The sequence below is a fragment of the Pyxicephalus adspersus genome, chromosome 1 (genome assembly GCF_032062135.1).
Source record: "Pyxicephalus adspersus chromosome 1, UCB_Pads_2.0, whole genome shotgun sequence".
NCBI lineage: Eukaryota > Metazoa > Chordata > Amphibia > Anura > Pyxicephalidae > Pyxicephalus > Pyxicephalus adspersus.
The window spans coordinates 13,111,758-13,130,571 of NC_092858.1; the positions used below are offsets into that span (position 1 = coordinate 13,111,758).

The window sequence follows — 18,814 nt, forward strand, 5'->3', positions numbered from 1 at the left end:
TCGATGAAAGGATCCCAGCAGTGCCAAACCGGTATTTAGGGTACTTACGAAAACAATAGTTTCCTCACGGACACTAATTAAAAGACTGAAGCCTCCTTTCTGTTGCGTTTCCCTTTTTGGTGTTCCAAGGCTCATGTGTTGGAACACAGAAGGTTTTCACATTCCTGTCATAGTATTATGACATAGTTAAATTGCTTAAAATTCCTGTATGTATTAAATCTGAGTCCTGTGACATTCACGGCATCGTTTTTTCTGCCTTGTTTGACAGCGTCTGCAATACTTGACCCCCTTAACAAGGTCATGAATGGAATAATGTTTTAATCCAGAGATGAAAGATTGACCTGGTTTCGTCCCCATCTGTACTTATTATTCTTCGTTAAAGTGAATGTGTCAGCCATTTTTAAACTTTTAAAAGGAATAGTTCTGCTACCACAAACATGTTTATAAAAGTGTATATCCCCTCTCCCAATCCTAGGGAGATGTTGTTCTTAGAGTTCACCGCATATTGGTATTGCTGTTGCTGGCGGTCCCTCCCACCACTATGCTATTTGCTAGTTGACAGAAATACTGAATACTGGTCCCTACATTACTTAAGCATGGAAACAAATGGGACAAAGGGAGTATTTCTCTGTCCTGTTGCTGGCAAGTTTTCACCAGTGACTGGATTACCAGTGTGCAATGGGTCTAGACTGAGCCACCTTAACCTTAAGACTAAGACCCCACTCCATACCCAGATCCCACCTGTCCATAATCCAATGATACTGTGTCAGTGGCCAAATCAGGAGACTTTTAGTGGACTATGAAACAGAAGTTTGGAATTGATTAGCTTTTCATTGGTAGAAGGTGAGCCTTGGTCCAAGAGCGAGCCTCTTACTTTGCCTTGAATGGACAGTGTGAAGGTTGGTTAAAGAGCCCGTTACCACCATATCACTTTTGTATCATTCTGCAATGCAAATTACATGCATAGCTGTAATCTGTACTATTGATTATATCCCCCCCCCCCACACCTCCAAAATGCATGCGCACTGCAGATTAGTAAGATACAACCTGCTCCATCTTTATGTTTGCTGGTATGCATTTTATCCTATTATATGCTAAAAAATGCATGGGCATGAATGATGCCCTTTGGTAAAAACCCTAGCCCTATATTTTTGCAAAAAAAAACTAAAACAAGAACTGATTATTGGTGGCAACAAACACATAACATCCTATGATTCTGGTGTTCAGATGACCAAGAAAGAGAAAGCACCTACAACTACACATAGGGCCTGATTTATTAACACTCTCCAGGACCAGAGAGGATAGACTCTAATGGAGGAACCTGGGTGATTTATCAAACCTGGAGTGGATTTCTGAAAAATTATTTGCTATTATTTGGCAAATGTTTTCAATCCTGGACCAGTTCCATTCGGGGTTTGTTGTCCTATGACAGTCTATCTTTTCCAGTCTTGTAGAGCTTTATTTATCAGCCCCATAGTCTTGAGATCTCTCATGATGTACACATGTTTAAAAAAATTTCCAAGCGCCGCACATACAGCGCCATTATGCTCTATGGAGAGGGTAGAATGACTCTTTCCCCTTCACTTCTATTATGATCGTTCTTTGTTCTTGGATCTGGCAGGATGGATCCATGAACAAAGTCAGACGAGTGCTGTACACACATTGAATTCTCATTCGATGGTAGCCCTGGGGCGTTTATCGGACGAGAATCATCTGATGTGTGCACTTAGCCTTACCCTTCTCTAGTACACACTGTGGTTCCAATCCACTTACTTGCAGAGGGAGTAAGACACACAAAAAAAGATTGACTGCAGTTTATAAACTCTATGGTTTTTAACCTGCTGACTTAGAAATCGGTTTACAAGTGGTTTATGATAAATATAGCTGAATGCATGAATAACCCCTAGCTGTTTAGTCCCTGTATATTTTTTTAATGCTTGCTGACCCAGCAATTGTCATGGCAACAGAGAAGACAGCTCTAACCCAGTGTGACAGTCAGTTTTCTGTATAAATGAATATATAGGTTATATGTCTACTAGATTAGCAGAAAAATACCTACATACTGTCTCACTGCATTGGACTGTTTGATAGCAAAAAAAAAAATAATTTTGAAAATAAACAGAAACCACTTGCCAGCTGACATAACATTCTTACTGTATAGGAGACCCAAGGTTATCCCCTGCCTCATGTATGTTGTATGGGAATGGCTCATGAACCTGCCCCAAGATTGGTGAACCCTCATGTAAAGGCGTGAAAGATATAGTTGCCAAATGTACCTGCTGTCTAGAAACCTGCAGCTCCCTTTGTTGCCTGCTGGCGGCACTGTTGTTTTGCACGCCTTGCATGTGCTTCTACGTGCAACCAGCAGGTGCCTTGCTGCAGATTTACCTTCTCGTTTTTCAACCCCTGTGGCTTGGTATTAGTAAAGCGCTATATTCTGGCTTCTAAAGCTTCTTAATGTCTTAGCATTGGATCTGTATCCTTGAATCTATCAATCTAGTTCATCAAAAATCCAATAGTTAATGAGAACTGTGGTCTCCAGAAAAGCACCGAAGCTGCTGAAGCCACCTGTCCTTCACAGATACATTTGGAATACGTTAAAAGCAGATGTGAAAGTGTAACAAATGCAACACAGATACAGTTTTTATTGAGAGGGGTCATTTCAGTAAAACATGGCTTCTCTGCAGCTCGCTGATCGTTTTCTGAGCCGGCTGCCTTGCATCTTTAATCAGGTTTAGTAGAGACACATGAACATCTAAATTACCTGTAATCCAGACCATCTTGATGTGATTGGTACCAGATGGCACATATGTACTGAGTTTAGAGGAATGTGGAGCAGCTTGAAGGACTGTGTGCAGTCTAATGCTGCTTACTTCTTCTCAGTCGGTCTAAGGAAATTCTCCACAAAGTCTGTAATATTGGTAATATCCAAAACAGTTATAGGTAGAGGTGTAGGTCCTACAAGCCCACCATACCACATACAATTATGTGACATAAGCATAAAGGGAGTCAGTATTTACCCCAGAAATTTTTTTAAACATGGTGTGAAGAAGTTGTAGGCGGGTGGGGGCCCCTGTATGGTGACCCAAATCTTTAGTAACAACCTAAAAACAGCTGGGTGGTTACTGAAAAGTGCCAGGTGGTGCACCCAGATAAAAGGAGCTGGGAGAACACTGGAAGACATGGCACAGAACTGTGGTAAACATTTTGATTGTGGCTTTTTTTGGGGGGTTTAAATCCATACTTTTACTTTATTTCTTTTATTATTACCAGCCACTTGAAAATGTTGGATTGAAAAGACTAACATCAACACCAACACTTTAATTAGAAAACCATAAAAGCAAAACTTAACTAATTTGTATAAAGCTCGTCTTATTTACTTGAACACCAATAATACGGGCAAACTGGGAGTGATATTCCACTGTTCATCCACAAATGTGGACAATAGTACTTCCCAATTAAAGTTTGCACAATGGAAAGACAATGAAACGGTGAACTCAAGGGCAGGATTCACCTAGTTCAGCAGTGTTGTTAGGATGCTGGTTTCAGGTAGAAGGAGTGGGCATTCGAGGATAGTCTGCATGCAATCTTTTATGTATTTTATGCAAACCCCTGCATGTAATGCAAACATATGGCACTGCCTTGATTGACAAATAGACTAGAAAATAGATGACAAATGTGGAGAGAGAAAAGTGTAAATGTGAAGGAGAGGGCTTGATGACACCATCATCCTTCAGAAAGGCAGAATCCATCAGACACCATCAGAGAGGACTTGATGAATCCATCAGCCTGAAAATGAGGTGGGATTGCTTGGGTTAAAAGGAATTTCTAAAGCTTGTTTCGAAAAATCAACAGTGTGCAAGAGAAAAAGACTAAATGATCTCAGAGCAGAAGGGTAATATCAAGAAATGGGGAAAAAAAAGGCAAAGCCAAATTTTAACATCAGCATCCTCATTGCTGTATGCAATTTATTCAGCAGGCGTAAAAGAATTCAGGTGCTTTCCACCCTTTAAGGTGTAATTCAGGTGCTTCCATGAAAACCATACTTGGTGATACTTCCAATAAAGCTCTTAATTCCTGCACTTCCGGTTAGAAGTTGACGGTGCTCTATTTTCCCATTTTCTCACATCACCATCCCGTAGACTTCTGATCCAGCGTACAAGTGTCCCCGTTCCTTTACATATTACAAGGCATGGTCTACTCTTGTTGCCATCATGAAACCCTTTTTGTGAAATGCCATGCATCCATTGCGGGAGTGAATGTAAAAAGGAAGCAGCCGAGATGTAATGTAGGATGACAAAAAGTAAAAACCAAAAAAAAAAAAGAAATTGTTTGTGATGCACAATACTTTAGCAGGCGAAATGTCATTCAGTTAGGATGAACATCTTCTTTAAAGGCATTGAAAAAAGCCACCAGTACAAACTTCTCATGAGCTTCCTAAACCATTATTGGTTAGATGTAGCAGATAAGCGAGAGATCATTGAAATGCCAACCTCGATGTGTTTAAAGGGCACAATCAATTTGTTTAGCTGTATTTGAATGTTTTGAAATGCAAACCTCTTTGCAGCATTAATAGTATCAGGTGTATTGCTCGAATGAATGAACAGCAAAATGAATAAAGATATGTTGACATTTCTAAATCTCTGTTGGGAAAATGAGGTTAGATAATTCTAAGACAATTATGGCTTTTCAGTGGCAAACACTGATAAATAAAGTGGGAATTCCTCACTGCAGATGTATTAACACATACTATCTCTTGTAGCCTTTAAAGTGTACCTGTCACCAAGACAAAAGCTCTCAGCCAAGCATCAGTGCCACTAATTAGATGGTCTCATGATTCCCCCCCAGGCCTGACAGTGTCTAGACTCATGTTACAATGTAATACTAAATTCCCTTTGGGCACAGTTATGTTGAATAATTATTTTTAGTATCCAGACATAAAGCATTGCCAAGATGTACATGGTATGGACTTTTTCAGGTATTAAGGACAGGAGCATGGCAGATCTTATTGCTATCTGGATAATGTTTTCTTAAGTGCTGTTCAATTATGTATATAGTGATACGTGCCGATATACGTTTTGATGCTTTTTCACAACATTTAGACACAAAAAGATATGAATCCAGGTATAGTCTGTATCTGAAACCCATGTGACAACACTGGGCACTGGAAGAGAGTTGTTCCCCCATTAAAGAAAGTGTCTGAACAAGGATGCATCATTGCAACTTCACCAGATATTATTTTAATGAAAGTTGAAGATTTAAGCCAAATAAATAACATTAACATTTTAACGCTTTAAGAATTGGGTTTACATACATTTTAATGGACAGCTACAGGTGTCTCCATGTCTTGGTTGTATCGGACACCATCTTGCCCCAGGTAGTGAATAATGACTCCCTATTGTTAACGTCTTGGCCCTTGTGTCATAAGGCCATTTAATAAAAGCAAATTTTAGTACTGATGAATGCCCCATGTGCAGCATTACTCCTCAACCATAGAAACCACCAAACAATAAAAGTGTGGAAGGATTGGATCCCCTGTCAGTTTTTTTTTCTTCTGTTTATTCTCCAAATGGTAAAATATGCCCTTGTTGTAATGATGGAAACTTACTCAAAGCAAAAGAATACCCCACCATGTAAATCTGCCACTAGCACAGGAGAAGAAGGGGAATCACCCAGTGGGGATACTCGTTGGTTTTCCCCCGAACTATCCCAGGTCCATTGGGCTGTCCAAGGTTTCTGACCATTTCTTGCTGCTCTCACAAGTTTATATTTTAGCAGTTTACTGGAGTAGCAAATGGAGATGCGGGAAAGAACCCAACAATGTAATCACAGGCAGTTTGCTTCGTAGCTTCTGTGCACCTAACCCACATCTGTTTAAGGAAAACTACTGGATTCCATGGTTTTCCGTTGCATTCCATTGAATAAATCTGACAAGGAGCAGCTGTATTGAAGTAAAACCTTGCCAGTCCATAGACTTAAAAGTGGTGATCATGTCTCAGACCCTCTGGCCCCCAATGCAATGGACGCTGTAATTCACTGAACACTTAAAGCTGAACTCTAGGCAAACAGCTAAACATACAGATTGAATACATATACACCAACTGTTTTATCTGATGAATTTCTATTTCTCTCCATTAAAGTTCCCAGCTTTGCTGCACCACACACCCCTATGTCCTTTTCACCAACACCTGCCCCCCTTATACTAACACTCCCTGTTAGCCTCACTCTAGCCTTCTTTGTAGTCCCAAACCCGTAACCATGAGGGCTTGTTCACAGTACTACATTGCAATACCAAGTAGTAACACAGCATGCAAGTGATTTTGAATTGTGCTACCATTTATGTTTAATGGCATTACAAAGCACCACCATATCTTGGGTGCACTGCATTGCACCCCAAAGCAGGATGTTTGTTGTGATGCATTGCAAAAAAATTCAGTATCCTTACTGGGGAATGTTACGGCCCCTTGAATTAGCTGGCTTTTACGTCTTTTTTCCACATACAAAAAGAATGTGCATCTTGCATCAGTGTGTCTTGGCATGCATGGACCTCAACACAAACCCTCAAAAACACCCTTCCGATAACCACAGTCATCAGATTTTTATAATATATATATTAAAATCCTTAGATCTCCTGCTCTTGGATTTTCTGCATCATAGTCCAACTTATCCCCATTGGCACATCACACATTCTCAGCCCAATGTACTACTGTTTCAAAAATGATTTGTAACTCCGGGTCTCAGCAGGTGCGTGTCTTTTGGCAAAAAAAAAAAATCCTGCATTAAGTATTGTTCTTCTTTCCCATTTAAGAAATGTGGGACATATGGCAGAGACTGCAAAGCCTTAGAGAATCCCACATTTTTCCACTTGGTGTTAGTTTTACCCGGCTTTTCACGTTTCTTTTTATGCCGAGCTTCTGCCAGGTTATAATTCACAGTGAGTCTAATGGACAAGGTGGCAGCATATTAACTCTCGGCGCTCGGCCTGTCACTCCCTGAAGACGTCGCTCTAGGTCTCAGCTGGATTAGTAACTGAACTATGTCTTTTGTGAAAACAGTAATTTACCCATTTTCCAAAGAAAATATATATTTTCTTGGGTAATATGAGGCCAGTCAGGAGACGTCAGCCCAGCATTTCCATGTCAGCGCAGCGTTCACTTTCTATCAGCCTCTGTAATTGATTGCACAGTAACTCGCAAATACGCCTGCCAGATGGCACTTACTTAACTTAAACGTCCCACTGTATATTTTTCTTTTCACTCGCCTGAGTAAAGTTTACATATCATAACTCTGTTAAGCGGAAGAATAACTTTCTGCGGAGAGCGAAACAAATGCCAAAGCTTTCATGAGCAAGACGTGTTCGTGAGTTTATTTTTAAATCATAAGATTTTTCTTTTTGTGGAAACAATATGAGAAAAGGTTTCAAATCTTTTATAATTAAGCTGAACTCCATGCAGATATAAAAGGGAAAAAAATAATTCAGCTCTTTATTTAATAATACATAATTAAATCTATTTTTATCGGTTGTGAGAAGAGGAAGCAGTACAAGTAGCCAACCAGTCCTTGTGCTGATAAGAGCAATGCCTATAGGAAGAGAATGAAGAATGTCAAAGAAGGACTAATAACTATTTTACTTTCACTGTACATTTGCAGGCTGGGGTAGGATCGGGGCAACTTGGACTCAGAGGAAGTCAGTTGAATGATGTTCACCATCAGGCAGAATATATCTAGTGGTAGAAAAAAGTACTGCGGAGGAAATATCTGCATTGATATCTCCCTATTGACGAGGGCACCATAGTGGTGTTGCAAAGCTTTTCTTGCTTATGTCAGAAATGCCCCACTGGTGAGTTAATTATCAAGAAGCAGCAGTAGAAGTGAAGGAAGCACAGATCCAACTGAATAGCAGTTTAAATGTCACCCCTACTGGCCATGGCACGCTAGGTGACCTTGTGAAAAATCTGGCCCTGGGTATAATGCATGCATACAGGCAGAGGACTGCAATTAGTTGGTATATATATTCAGAACATGGGCTCAATACAGGCAGTAAAAGTGTAAAAGGATTAGAAAACAGCAATTCATGAATCACCAGGAACATCTCTTGACGCTTTACCCAGCAAGCTTTTCACTTCAATCTATTTGATGTCAGCATATAAAGTAAATCTGCCATGGAGTAATGACATTTTCCTGTTTCAGTTCCAGCAGTGGATCAGTCCACTTTAAAATGTAAAGGATTGCTGTTGCATCTGGTAAGATGTTTTTTTGTTTATCTTGCAGGCGGACTGTGCCCAGGATCCGCAGATCCATGTTTGAACAAGCCGTGTCCCGAGGATATGCAGTGCGTGGGGTACGAAATCAGTCGGAGACCTTTCATCTGTCAGTGCCCACCGGGCAAACTCAGCGAATGTTCAGGTACAATCCATTATTCAAAAGAAAATTATCAAGTCAGCCACGAGCATTAAGCATTTTTCAGTATGAAAGACTACAGATGTGTGTTATCCCTAAACCCAAAGGTAATAAATAAAAATACATAGCACAGCGGAAAAACAACCTCGCATGCTGCATCACAAGGATAAATGTTAAAAGATATCACTCTAGAGCACACACGTCAAATGAGGCTTTTGTGGCTCTCTTAACTTTCCTTTACAGCTCTCAGCTAGAGTACGATATTCAACTTAAAAGTACACTGTATTGTTTTGTACATGTTAAAAATGAGTAAGAAGGAATATTAATTTAACATGACGATACATGCTTTTCCACCAATACATTTGTTGCATCTATAAAACGTGTATTCCCCCATTGAACAACATTGGCAGCTGTGCATCCCATATATTCCAGATCTTACTCACTATTTTTGGATAAAGTGGATGTAGACAACCCACTATATTGTTGAGTTCAGGTATTTCTAGTAAAGAATACTTTTTATGCTACACCATACAAAGGCATTTTGTACAATTGGGCACTCTGACAGTTTGGAAACACTTTGGGCCAGATTTATTCAAGCTCTCCAAGGCATCAGGGAAGCTGGGTAATCCAGCAAACCTACAATGGATTTCTTAAAAATCTATTGTTAGCAAATGTTTTCAATCCTGGACCAGATCCATTCCAGGTCTGCTGGATCACCCAGCTTCACTGATGAAAGTGTATCCTCTCCAGCCTTGGGGAGCTTTAATAAATCACGCCCTTTGTTCCAGCATGGCTGTGTTCTTGTACACAAAGCCAACTCCATAAAGTCATGGTTTGACAGGTTTGGTACGGAAGAACTCAAGTAACCTGTTCTCCAATCTGTTTACACGTTTGGGATTGGAATATTACTGGCTGGGTCTTCTCTTACAAAAATGCTATTTTGGTTGATTTGGTACAAATTTTCATTTTCACTCCCTTGGGGGAAAACCTTTTGTGAAGACCACAAAGGGGGGCCAATGGTTTTGGCTTGAGATGTTTATTAAGCTTGGGTGGATGCTAGTCAAGTGCCAACAAAATGTAAACTATATCGTTTATAACTGTGGTTGTCAGCCTTTTTGGACCCTCTGACCACTAAACTTACTGGCTCTGGAACTGGGCATGTGCGGGGGCCAGGTTTCCCTTAAAGGGAATAAACTTGCCATGATACCAGAACCCGCCCAGTTCCCCATTGCACATCTGATTCGTACTGGGGACATGGTCCGTGGCATTGGCCAATGCACCCCCCCCCCAGGGAGGGGCTTCTCCTGAGCCCACTCAGGGCTGCGCCAGGCTGAGCTGCGGACCACCAAAATTTTGACCACGCGACTACTAGTTTATAATAGTTGTATTCATGATCACTTTTATAAACTCTGTTTTCAAATAGCATTGATTTTATCATTGTCATCAATTCCTATGGAGGCCCACTATTGCATATTTAACATATTTGAAGTCCCTGGTGAATTTATTTATGTAGAATTTTCAGGAATAATAGGTGAATTCTAATGTACACGTACTTATGGATCTCGGTATTCAAGTAAAGTTTTCAGCCACTTTAATAACTATTTCTAATAACTACTAGTAGTCAATATATGGAAAATGACTTAATTTTTGAAAACTGCTAGGCAAACACCATGTGATAGGCCTTGTTCCTGGCCTAGATTCCTGGCCCTAGATATTTATTGAAAAAGCAGAAACCTCTCTATCTTCATCGGAAGAAGTGGCCAAGATCTCTTCTCTTAAGATGTTCCCAAATCGTCTTGGCACATAATCCAGAGAGAAAATTCCCAATGTTAAAATTGTTTATACCAGCATCTAGACTAACCACTTCTGTTTTCATTATCTCAGAAAACTAGAATGACAAATTATTATAGTAATTTATAATAATTATGGTAATTCATGGTATTATTATTATGTTGTAATGTGATATCTCTGTATGTTGTCAAATGAGGAGTGTATGAAAAATATTTTAAAACATTGACCCTTGGTTTCAGGCCATACATCTCTCAGCTTTGCTGGGAACAGCTACATCAAATACCGAGTCTCTGAAAACAGCAAGAGGGATGAGTTCAGACTGGGCCTACGCATGAGAACCCTGCAGAACAATGCTATTATCATGTACACCAGGTCCAACCCCTGCATGATCCTAAAGGTAAATGATATAATTTGCAATCTGTATCTTATGAATCCTGATTTAACCTTATGGTGGTATGTGATGGGCAAGAAACCTGTGCCAATAGCAGTGGTGTAAAAAGGGTTCATATGGCTCCCATGGCGTCTGGATATAGAATAGGGCCTCACTGAACCCCAAAATAAATATAAAACATATGTATGCATGTAAAAATAACCCAAATCCAACACAGTATCATTAAGGATTGATGTAAAATGAGAAACTTGTTGCCACTAGTCAGTGGCTGTACAGTAAGGAATATTTGCTCAGCCATGTTAGTAGCGTAGATTTAGTATCCTCGGAGCTTCCAATGTCTTCAAAACTAAAAACTTACTGACTCTGTTCCTTTTAGAATTATAGAATATATGATACAAGAATATATGAGTGCACTAACTATCATGTTGTAATATAAAATATAGTGCTGGTCATTAATATTGCTTCTAAAACTCTATTTTTGTCTTACTTCTAGAGCACCTGTTTCAGCACTTGCTTTCTCTAGTGGTGGAAATGGTGGGAAGGCTTAGAATGTACACTGGGGGTTCTGATTTATTAAAGCTCTCCAAGGACAGAGAGGATACACTTTGATCAGTGAATCCGGGTGATCCAGCAAACCTGGAATAGATTTCCTGCAAGTCATTTGTTATTTGTTAGCAAACATTTTCAATCCTGGAGCAGATCCATTCCAGTTTGCTGGACCAGGTGAGAATAACGTAACTCCCGAACATGGGAGTCAATTTGTTTCCAGCAACCAGGGGTATGCCTGGATTTCCAACATAGTACACTGCAGTTCAGTGTACAATAAAGAAAACATTGTCAACAGGCAGGTTTTTTCCTTTTATTGCTGAAGGGACATCTTCTGTTCAGATTTGCACACTTCTTCAAGTGGCTTCCAACACATTTCACCTCTGACCAGGAAATGTTGGCTTAGACCTTTTGGGGAGACAGCATTTTCTATGAAGAAGATTGGTCTTCCCAGTTGGCTATTATGTGTGGTTATGTCGCATCCTGTTTCATAAGGAGCTGTAAAAGTTCAAAAATGAAGTTGCTTATTCCTCCGGAGGTTGTACAGCTGTCACACAGAAGATTTCTCCCCCTGTTTAGTTATCAAACAGAAGCTAATCTTCTAATGGGAAAATGCTGATTTATTCTGCTGCTTATTTTTACACAGAATAAGGTTTTATAATGGCACAGGAATATGTAAAGGTTAAGAATACTTTTACACATACATAAAATGACTTTTTTGTGTTTCAGGTTTTCTAGTCCTTTAATTCAAGCTGAGATTTGTATTTGAAAGTACTTTGCAAGCAGCAAATCAGTGTAATTATTCCACCAATCAATTCCTTCTCATGCATAATATAACAGAAAAAAGGTAAAAGGCTTACTCGTGCAGGCCTTCTCTGGAGACTATAGAACTGCTGTATCCCTCGTTCCCACTGCAAACTCTTTGAAGGCTCTTTAGAAAGCTTTTGTATGTAAATTGGTAGTTTGCAACCGAACGGCTCGGCAGAAAAGGCCTTTTAGGTCAATACAAGTAATTAAAGCCGGAAACTGTATGTTCCTGTGTTTAAATTTCTTTACACCAGAGTCAGATAAAGGAAAGCCATGTTATGCACCGAGAGGGACTTTTAAGAGTAAAAAAGATTTGCTCAAGCAAATTTTATTACTACCAAAGAAGAACTGTATGCTTATTACAAAAATATGTATTTATACTTAATACAATGGATAATAGTTTATATTTAACAGACTTGCCTTGTTTTGCTTTACATTTGTAAGAACATTTTTCCTGTTCTTCTAAATCTAAAGATAACATCTAACTGATATACATTTTGATGTCATGCAAAGACACTTTATTGCATATACTATATCCATAAAAGTATGAAGACATCCCTCTATTATTCTCCAATAGGGTTCCTCCGGAGGTTGCTAGAGCTTCCTCAAATGATGAAACTTTGACCTCCCAGTTGACAATATCTGCGTAGTTCTTTGGCCACTGTCACTTGGTATAGCCAGCCACATGACTCTAATGATGTTTTTGTGGTTTATAAGGGTACAATTCTAGCAACCAATGTGTGGTCAGCTTTTCACTGGCCAACTATTCAATTATTCCCACCTACCCCCAATAAACTGGTTTTAGCTGGGGTTCCCCAAGATCTAAAAATTATTTCACAGGTCCCTAAGGGGTACAAGGGTTCAGAAAGGCCGTTCTAGATTATGTCAATCAGGTATTTCCATTGCAAGTTCTGTAAATGTTTCAGCAAATGAAGTCATTTTTGCCCGTCCAATCTGAATGAGTATCTACCACCACGATCGTACCTCTGTTGATAAAGCCAGCTTCATAAAGACTTGGTTTGATATGATTAGTGAGGAGGAACTCAAGTGTCCTACACAGATCCCAAACCTTTCATGATGACTGTTGTGTGGGCCTGGTCCTCCAATCCAACTTCAGTTCCTGATATCACAAATGCTCCTTTGACTGATGGAGCAAAAATTTCTACAGGTTCCTATAAAATATATGGGAAAGCCATGCTACCAAAGAGGGACAGCTTTACGTTAATACCCAAGTTTTTTAATGGAATGTCCAACAAGCTTATATATATATATATAAACTGAATGTCATAAATCCAGTTGACTGTGACAAATCTAGATAATAACATTTTGTGTGGAAGCGAGTGATAGGGTTTAAACATACTATAAATTGGAAAAAAAAAAGACAAATTCCTAAAAGACATAATATATTTTACCATTATAAAGTAAAAAACATCCATACCTATTAAACAAATACTTATAATAATTGATATTACTTGGTTGTTTTTAAGAACATTTGGCTTAAAAATGCTTTTTCCGTCTTTTCTTTTGGAATCCATTATGGAGGCAACATGTCCATCGTGGCTGACAAGTATTCCTGGGAAATGGTTACAGAGCATATGGAAAGGGTTGTATCCTTTCTCTCAACATCTGTCAGTGAAATGAAGGGGGTTAAGAAGTATAATGAGATTAGAGCTTCCAGTCCAGAATCCTAATTTGTTACGAAATCACCTTCAACGTTGGCTGGAAATGCAACTGTTACTGCTTTTATTTTATTTTTACAGACTGCTTGTCTGAGCAATAAATGAAATCTTTTTGGCACTTCTGTAGGATAATGTGTTACCAAGTGAGCTTTCCCTTTTATTTTTTTTTATTTTATGAAGACTGCCTTTTTTTTTTCAATCAAGTGTTGGCAAACCTCACAGCTTGGATAGTCTCCCGGTGGTGACTTGGTTGGGAAACACGCAACATTTTAATTAGATACACCCGCTACGAAGTACACACATGGAATATAACATCTCATTTCAAGCAAGTCTTGCAGTAACTTGTTGACATTTGGGAGACACACTTGCAGATGGACCATATATGGCTGGGGTAACCCTGAGAAGTTGTTTTATCACATGTGTTGCAATAGGCCCAGATGATATGTACAAAAGGCCATAGCAAGCTGTTGTCTTCCAGCTTTTGGGGGCTACCAGTCCCAGACGATCTTGGTAGTTTATGATGATTTTAGTAGAGGTTATATAAAGTGTACCTGTCACCAGTAGTGTTCTGAGCTTTTCCACCGGCTGAAGTGGTGAATGAATTGGCGCACAGTACCTCACTCATTAGATTATATCCAACTTTCTATGTCATTTTCATGTAATCAGGAAAAACCTGTTATGTTATTTGATACCATGAGGCTTTTAGTGTCAAAAGAGCATCAGTCGTCTATATTTAAAACTTTCCAAAAAAAGTCTTCAAACATAGAAATCTAATAACTTTGGCTTGGGTCACACAAAGAAATAAGGTCATCTGTTTGTTGCTCAGCCCCATTAACCCAACCTTGTGTTAGCTGAAGGTGCTTGATAGATATACCCATAGGTTTGACTGAAAATAACCTAATGCTTAGGGGGCAGGTCTCCTCGACCTTTCCACTAATCACAACCATTTACTTCCTTAAGACCCAGGCTTAAAATTGCATGTAATATATCTTTGTTCTGGATAGAGTGGTATATAGTGATACCAGTTTTAGTTTACTGCCTATGGAGAGGCTTCCACTCCATACTGTCCTTGACATTCAGCAGGTAGCAAGTATGAAGATCTTAGACAGTTGTCACCATAACAATTTTACTAATTTGAAGACTTTCCCCCTCTTCTATTCTGTGACAACTCGAACTTTGCATCCATGCTGTATTGGAAACAATGGTCACCAAAATAGTAAGGATAATTTTCTAGTCGATTTTATTCTACTCATACCTTTCATTAAATATGTTCTCATTTTAAGTCCTTATTCAAAGTCAAATTGGTACAAAGTGACAACGTTATTCCTTTATCTTCCAATTATGCTTCTGCTTTGTCACTCTATTAGAGAAAGTGTCCGTTTATACCCAATGAAAACACCTTAGTGGGTATCAAGACTATTCTCAAAAGATAATGCTGGGCAAAATGACAAGTCCTCTTGAGATAGCAACCTCACCTGTTAATATTTTTCTAAGCTGTTTTCTCATGTCATGTGAATTTAGACCCCTTAGGTAATATTCTGTGCTTCTGGCTATGGGTTTTGACCTATAGATGGTTCATGCTGCTGGCTATGTGCAAAGCTTAGCTGGAATGGAAGAAAAGATGCACCTTGGATGGTCCATGAAATGAAAAACTGTTGTATACAGTATAGGGTTATGGGATCTGTAGTCCTGGAAAAAATGGAGGGGCGTGGAGGTAAGGAAAATGGAAGGGGCATTGAGGTTTGCAAACAATGGAAGAGGTATGGAGGTATAGAAAAATGAAAGGGGTATGGAGGTTGGAAAAAATGTATTGGGCACTGATAAATGCAAAAAATGGAAAACCTGTGGAGGTATAGAAAAATGAAGGGGGTATGGAGGTTGGAAAAAAACAGAAGGGCTATAGAGATTGGATTTGAAATGGAAATTGGGAACTGATATGAAAAAATTGAGAGTCTATTGTACTTAATCATTTAGGGGTTTGTTTATAAAGCATTGAATCTGACATTCACTGAAACACTCCCTGGTAGTGTTCATCCATATTCCATACTGCCATTGAAATCATGGACTGGAAAGAATCCCATTGGGGAATGTTTAAGTGCATGTCCGATTCAGTGCTTTATAAATAGACACATAAGAATATTTTTAGTTATGTATGAAAATACATTACATTATCATCACACTTTATCAGTAGTTTCCTCTGGAATGTTTAACCACACATTCCTGACTTTGACAAGCAAAGTAGCCACCCCACTGCCATGTAAGTATGCTACTTCGCCAACTGAGGAGGTTTCAGCTTGCTAACCACATATGATTAAATTGTCAGGTTTTAAGCCATATGAAAAGGAAAAATCCTTTAATCCAGTTATATGTGTCTGTTCTAAACATCTAATCATCATCAGTATGTGATCTCAGCTAGTGTTTATCTAAGAGCTGTATGGCAGTGTCTGTGGTAGGGCTGGCTCTGTACAATTTGCTTAAATTCTTCCCAGATTGCCTATTCTCACACGCCGAAAATTAACTGCAGGGACATCTGATACTTTCTAAACTACTGTAGCTCTCCCTGACGGATGGTGCTTTGTGGATCCTGTTACAGAAAGTCTGAAAGTCACTGAGTGAGATATTAACAAACATTACTGTTGGCATATGGGTGCTGATTGAGGAAATAATGAGGGATTTGTGTAATTGTAATATGTCTGTCAAAGCGTCTCCAGAAAACTTATATGGTGGCTAAACAGGAATGTTAGACAAATATTCTGTAAGCTATCATGGGGAACCTTCACCCAACATTCAATTATCAACCTTCACCCAACCTTCAATCATCAACCTTCACCCAACCTTCAATCATCAACCTTCACCCAACCTTCAAACATCACTAAAATAGTGATAACAGTTGCTTGCCAGTTATTTAAAGTATTAGTGAACCTTAACTACGTACCATTTCCTTTGTGGTGCATTATTGGGCTGCCACCACAATGCTACATTACCATGCATTATTATACTAATTTTATTATTATTATTATTATTACTACACAGTATTTTTATAGCGCCATCATATTACTCAGCGCTGTACAAAGTCGATAGTCGTGTCACTAGCTTTCCCTCAAAGGAGCTCACAATCTAGTGTCCCTACCATTGTCATATGTCATCATTGTAGTCTAAGGTCAATTTTGGGGGGAAGCCAATTAACCTAACTGCATGTTTTTGGGATGTGGGAGGAAACCAGAGTACCCGGAGGAAACCCATGCAGACACAGGGAGAACCTGCAAACTCCATGCAGATAGTGTCCTGGCCGAGTTTCAAACCTGGGACCCAGCTACTATTACTATTGAACTTGAATGGCACTGCTGTGTTTGTATTGCTGTAATGTGCATAGACATTGGTCTAATGGGCTCTAAAAAACTTACTAAGATAAAATGGTAACAATAAAAAAACCTGTTCCAAGTTTCTTCCAGTGATGCTCCGATGGTCAGAAATCGAAAGTCATCTTGGCTAGTCCTTCATTGCAGCACATTGTGTTAGTCTTTGGGCATATGGCCAGCATTTGGGGACACCTGGAACTGGATTACCCTGGATGACCCTTTAGAGTTGTCCCCCTTGGCAGGGTGATTTATAATACTGACAGCTAAAGACGTGTATGGGTTCTAGATTGTCGTGATAAAGGAAGAATATTTGTGATCATCTCACATGAATCTCACCAACATTGTTCAGCAATTTCCCATGCCAGGTCACTATACGACCACCATAGATGACAGCTACGGTGTCCTAATGGGGAGGACGCAGCAGAGTCCTCTGTCTTGTCTTCCCCCTTCCATTTTCCAGAGAACAAAAACGTTGCTTAGGTCTCCCAGAACAATCAGTAATAATCATTTTGGGTAACAATGACTGAGCATCTGTATGGAGTTTTAAAGTGATGTTTCTCTAACTTTAGGATATTTTCTCTAACTTCCTGTTGATTCTTTGGGACAGAAAGTGCAGGGAAATTGGCTCAATGGGAAAAAATGAATAAGTGTAACCCCTATCCTATATCATCCAGTTACAAAAATGGCTAAACTTTAATGGCCCTTGTCCGGTGGGTTTATGTGATGTGTCGGCAATGTATAGCAATATAAAACCAGCTTTTGTGTTTATAAATATATTGTTTTTTCTTTTTTGATTTACTCATAGCTCAAATCCAGTGTTTTCCCACAGTGTAACGTCCCAAGCCAGAGAGAGTTTTTATCATATTTCAGCTCCTCTTTATCCGTCATCGCCCAGGCAGGATTTTTCTCACATGACGCTGAGTGTTTTCAGTTGATAAATACATGAATTTCGCTCATTGCATTTTTCCTTTGTGTCTTTGTTTTGTTCGCAGATCATCGACGGTAAGTTGTGGTTCCAATTGGACTGTGGCAGTGGGCCAGGAATCCTGGGAATTTCTGGCAGGACGGTGAACGATGGGAATTGGCACTCTGTCTTTCTGGAGCTCAATCGGAATTTTACAAGCTTGTCGTTGGATGATAGCTACGTAGAACGCCGCAAGGCCCCGCTCTACTTCCAGACCCTCGGCACTGACAGCTCTATTTATTTTGGGGCTCAGGTGCAAGTGGAAAATGTCCGAAGCCTGACCGACAAAAGGAGTACACAGGTCTTGGGCGGCTTCCAGGGATGCTTGGACTCCGTCGTCTTGAATAACAATGAACTGCCACTGCAGAACAAGAGAAGCAGCTTTGCAGAAGTGGTCGGCTTAACCGAATTAAAACTCGGCTGTGTGCTCTATCCCGATGCCTGCGAGAGGAAGCCGTGCCAGAACGGAGGCAGCTGTACCAGTGTGCCATCTGGTGGTAAATATATAATATTACACCTGTATTTATGAATCAACTGACACAGTGACAGTTAAGCTGAACAAAGCAGCAAAAGTTGCAACAACTAGTTAGATTTCTGATATTATTTCTATAATTATTATACATGAAACTACTGATTGCAATCAACAACATCTTTAGCTATTCTGTATATTATATATAGACCAGCTTTGTATTTCTGTAGACTAAATAGCATTTTTAAAGCTGGATTCCAGCAAAAAAAAAAACAAATAGCAATTCTCCAACCATGACAACTTTTTGTGTCTAATGGTCTCTTGCCAGGTTATGGTCTGCAGAGATCACAAGCTGTTGGAAAAAATGATTGTGGTTTGCCGTAATAAGCAACAATGTTTTTACGTCTA

At 39.5% G+C, this 18,814-nt stretch overlaps 1 protein-coding gene across 1 annotated transcript in view; it reads left to right on the forward strand.

The window, feature by feature from the left end:
* FAT3 (FAT atypical cadherin 3) overlaps nucleotides 1-18,814 on the forward strand; it is a gene marked incomplete in the record, with an annotated part of 408,024 nt that overhangs the window by 362,688 nt on the left and 26,522 nt on the right. Inside the window, 3 exon segments of the mRNA XM_072402567.1 lie at nucleotides 8,272-8,406; nucleotides 10,431-10,588; nucleotides 17,966-18,434. Coding sequence (XP_072258668.1) covers nucleotides 8,272-8,406; nucleotides 10,431-10,588; nucleotides 17,966-18,434 — 762 coding nt within the window.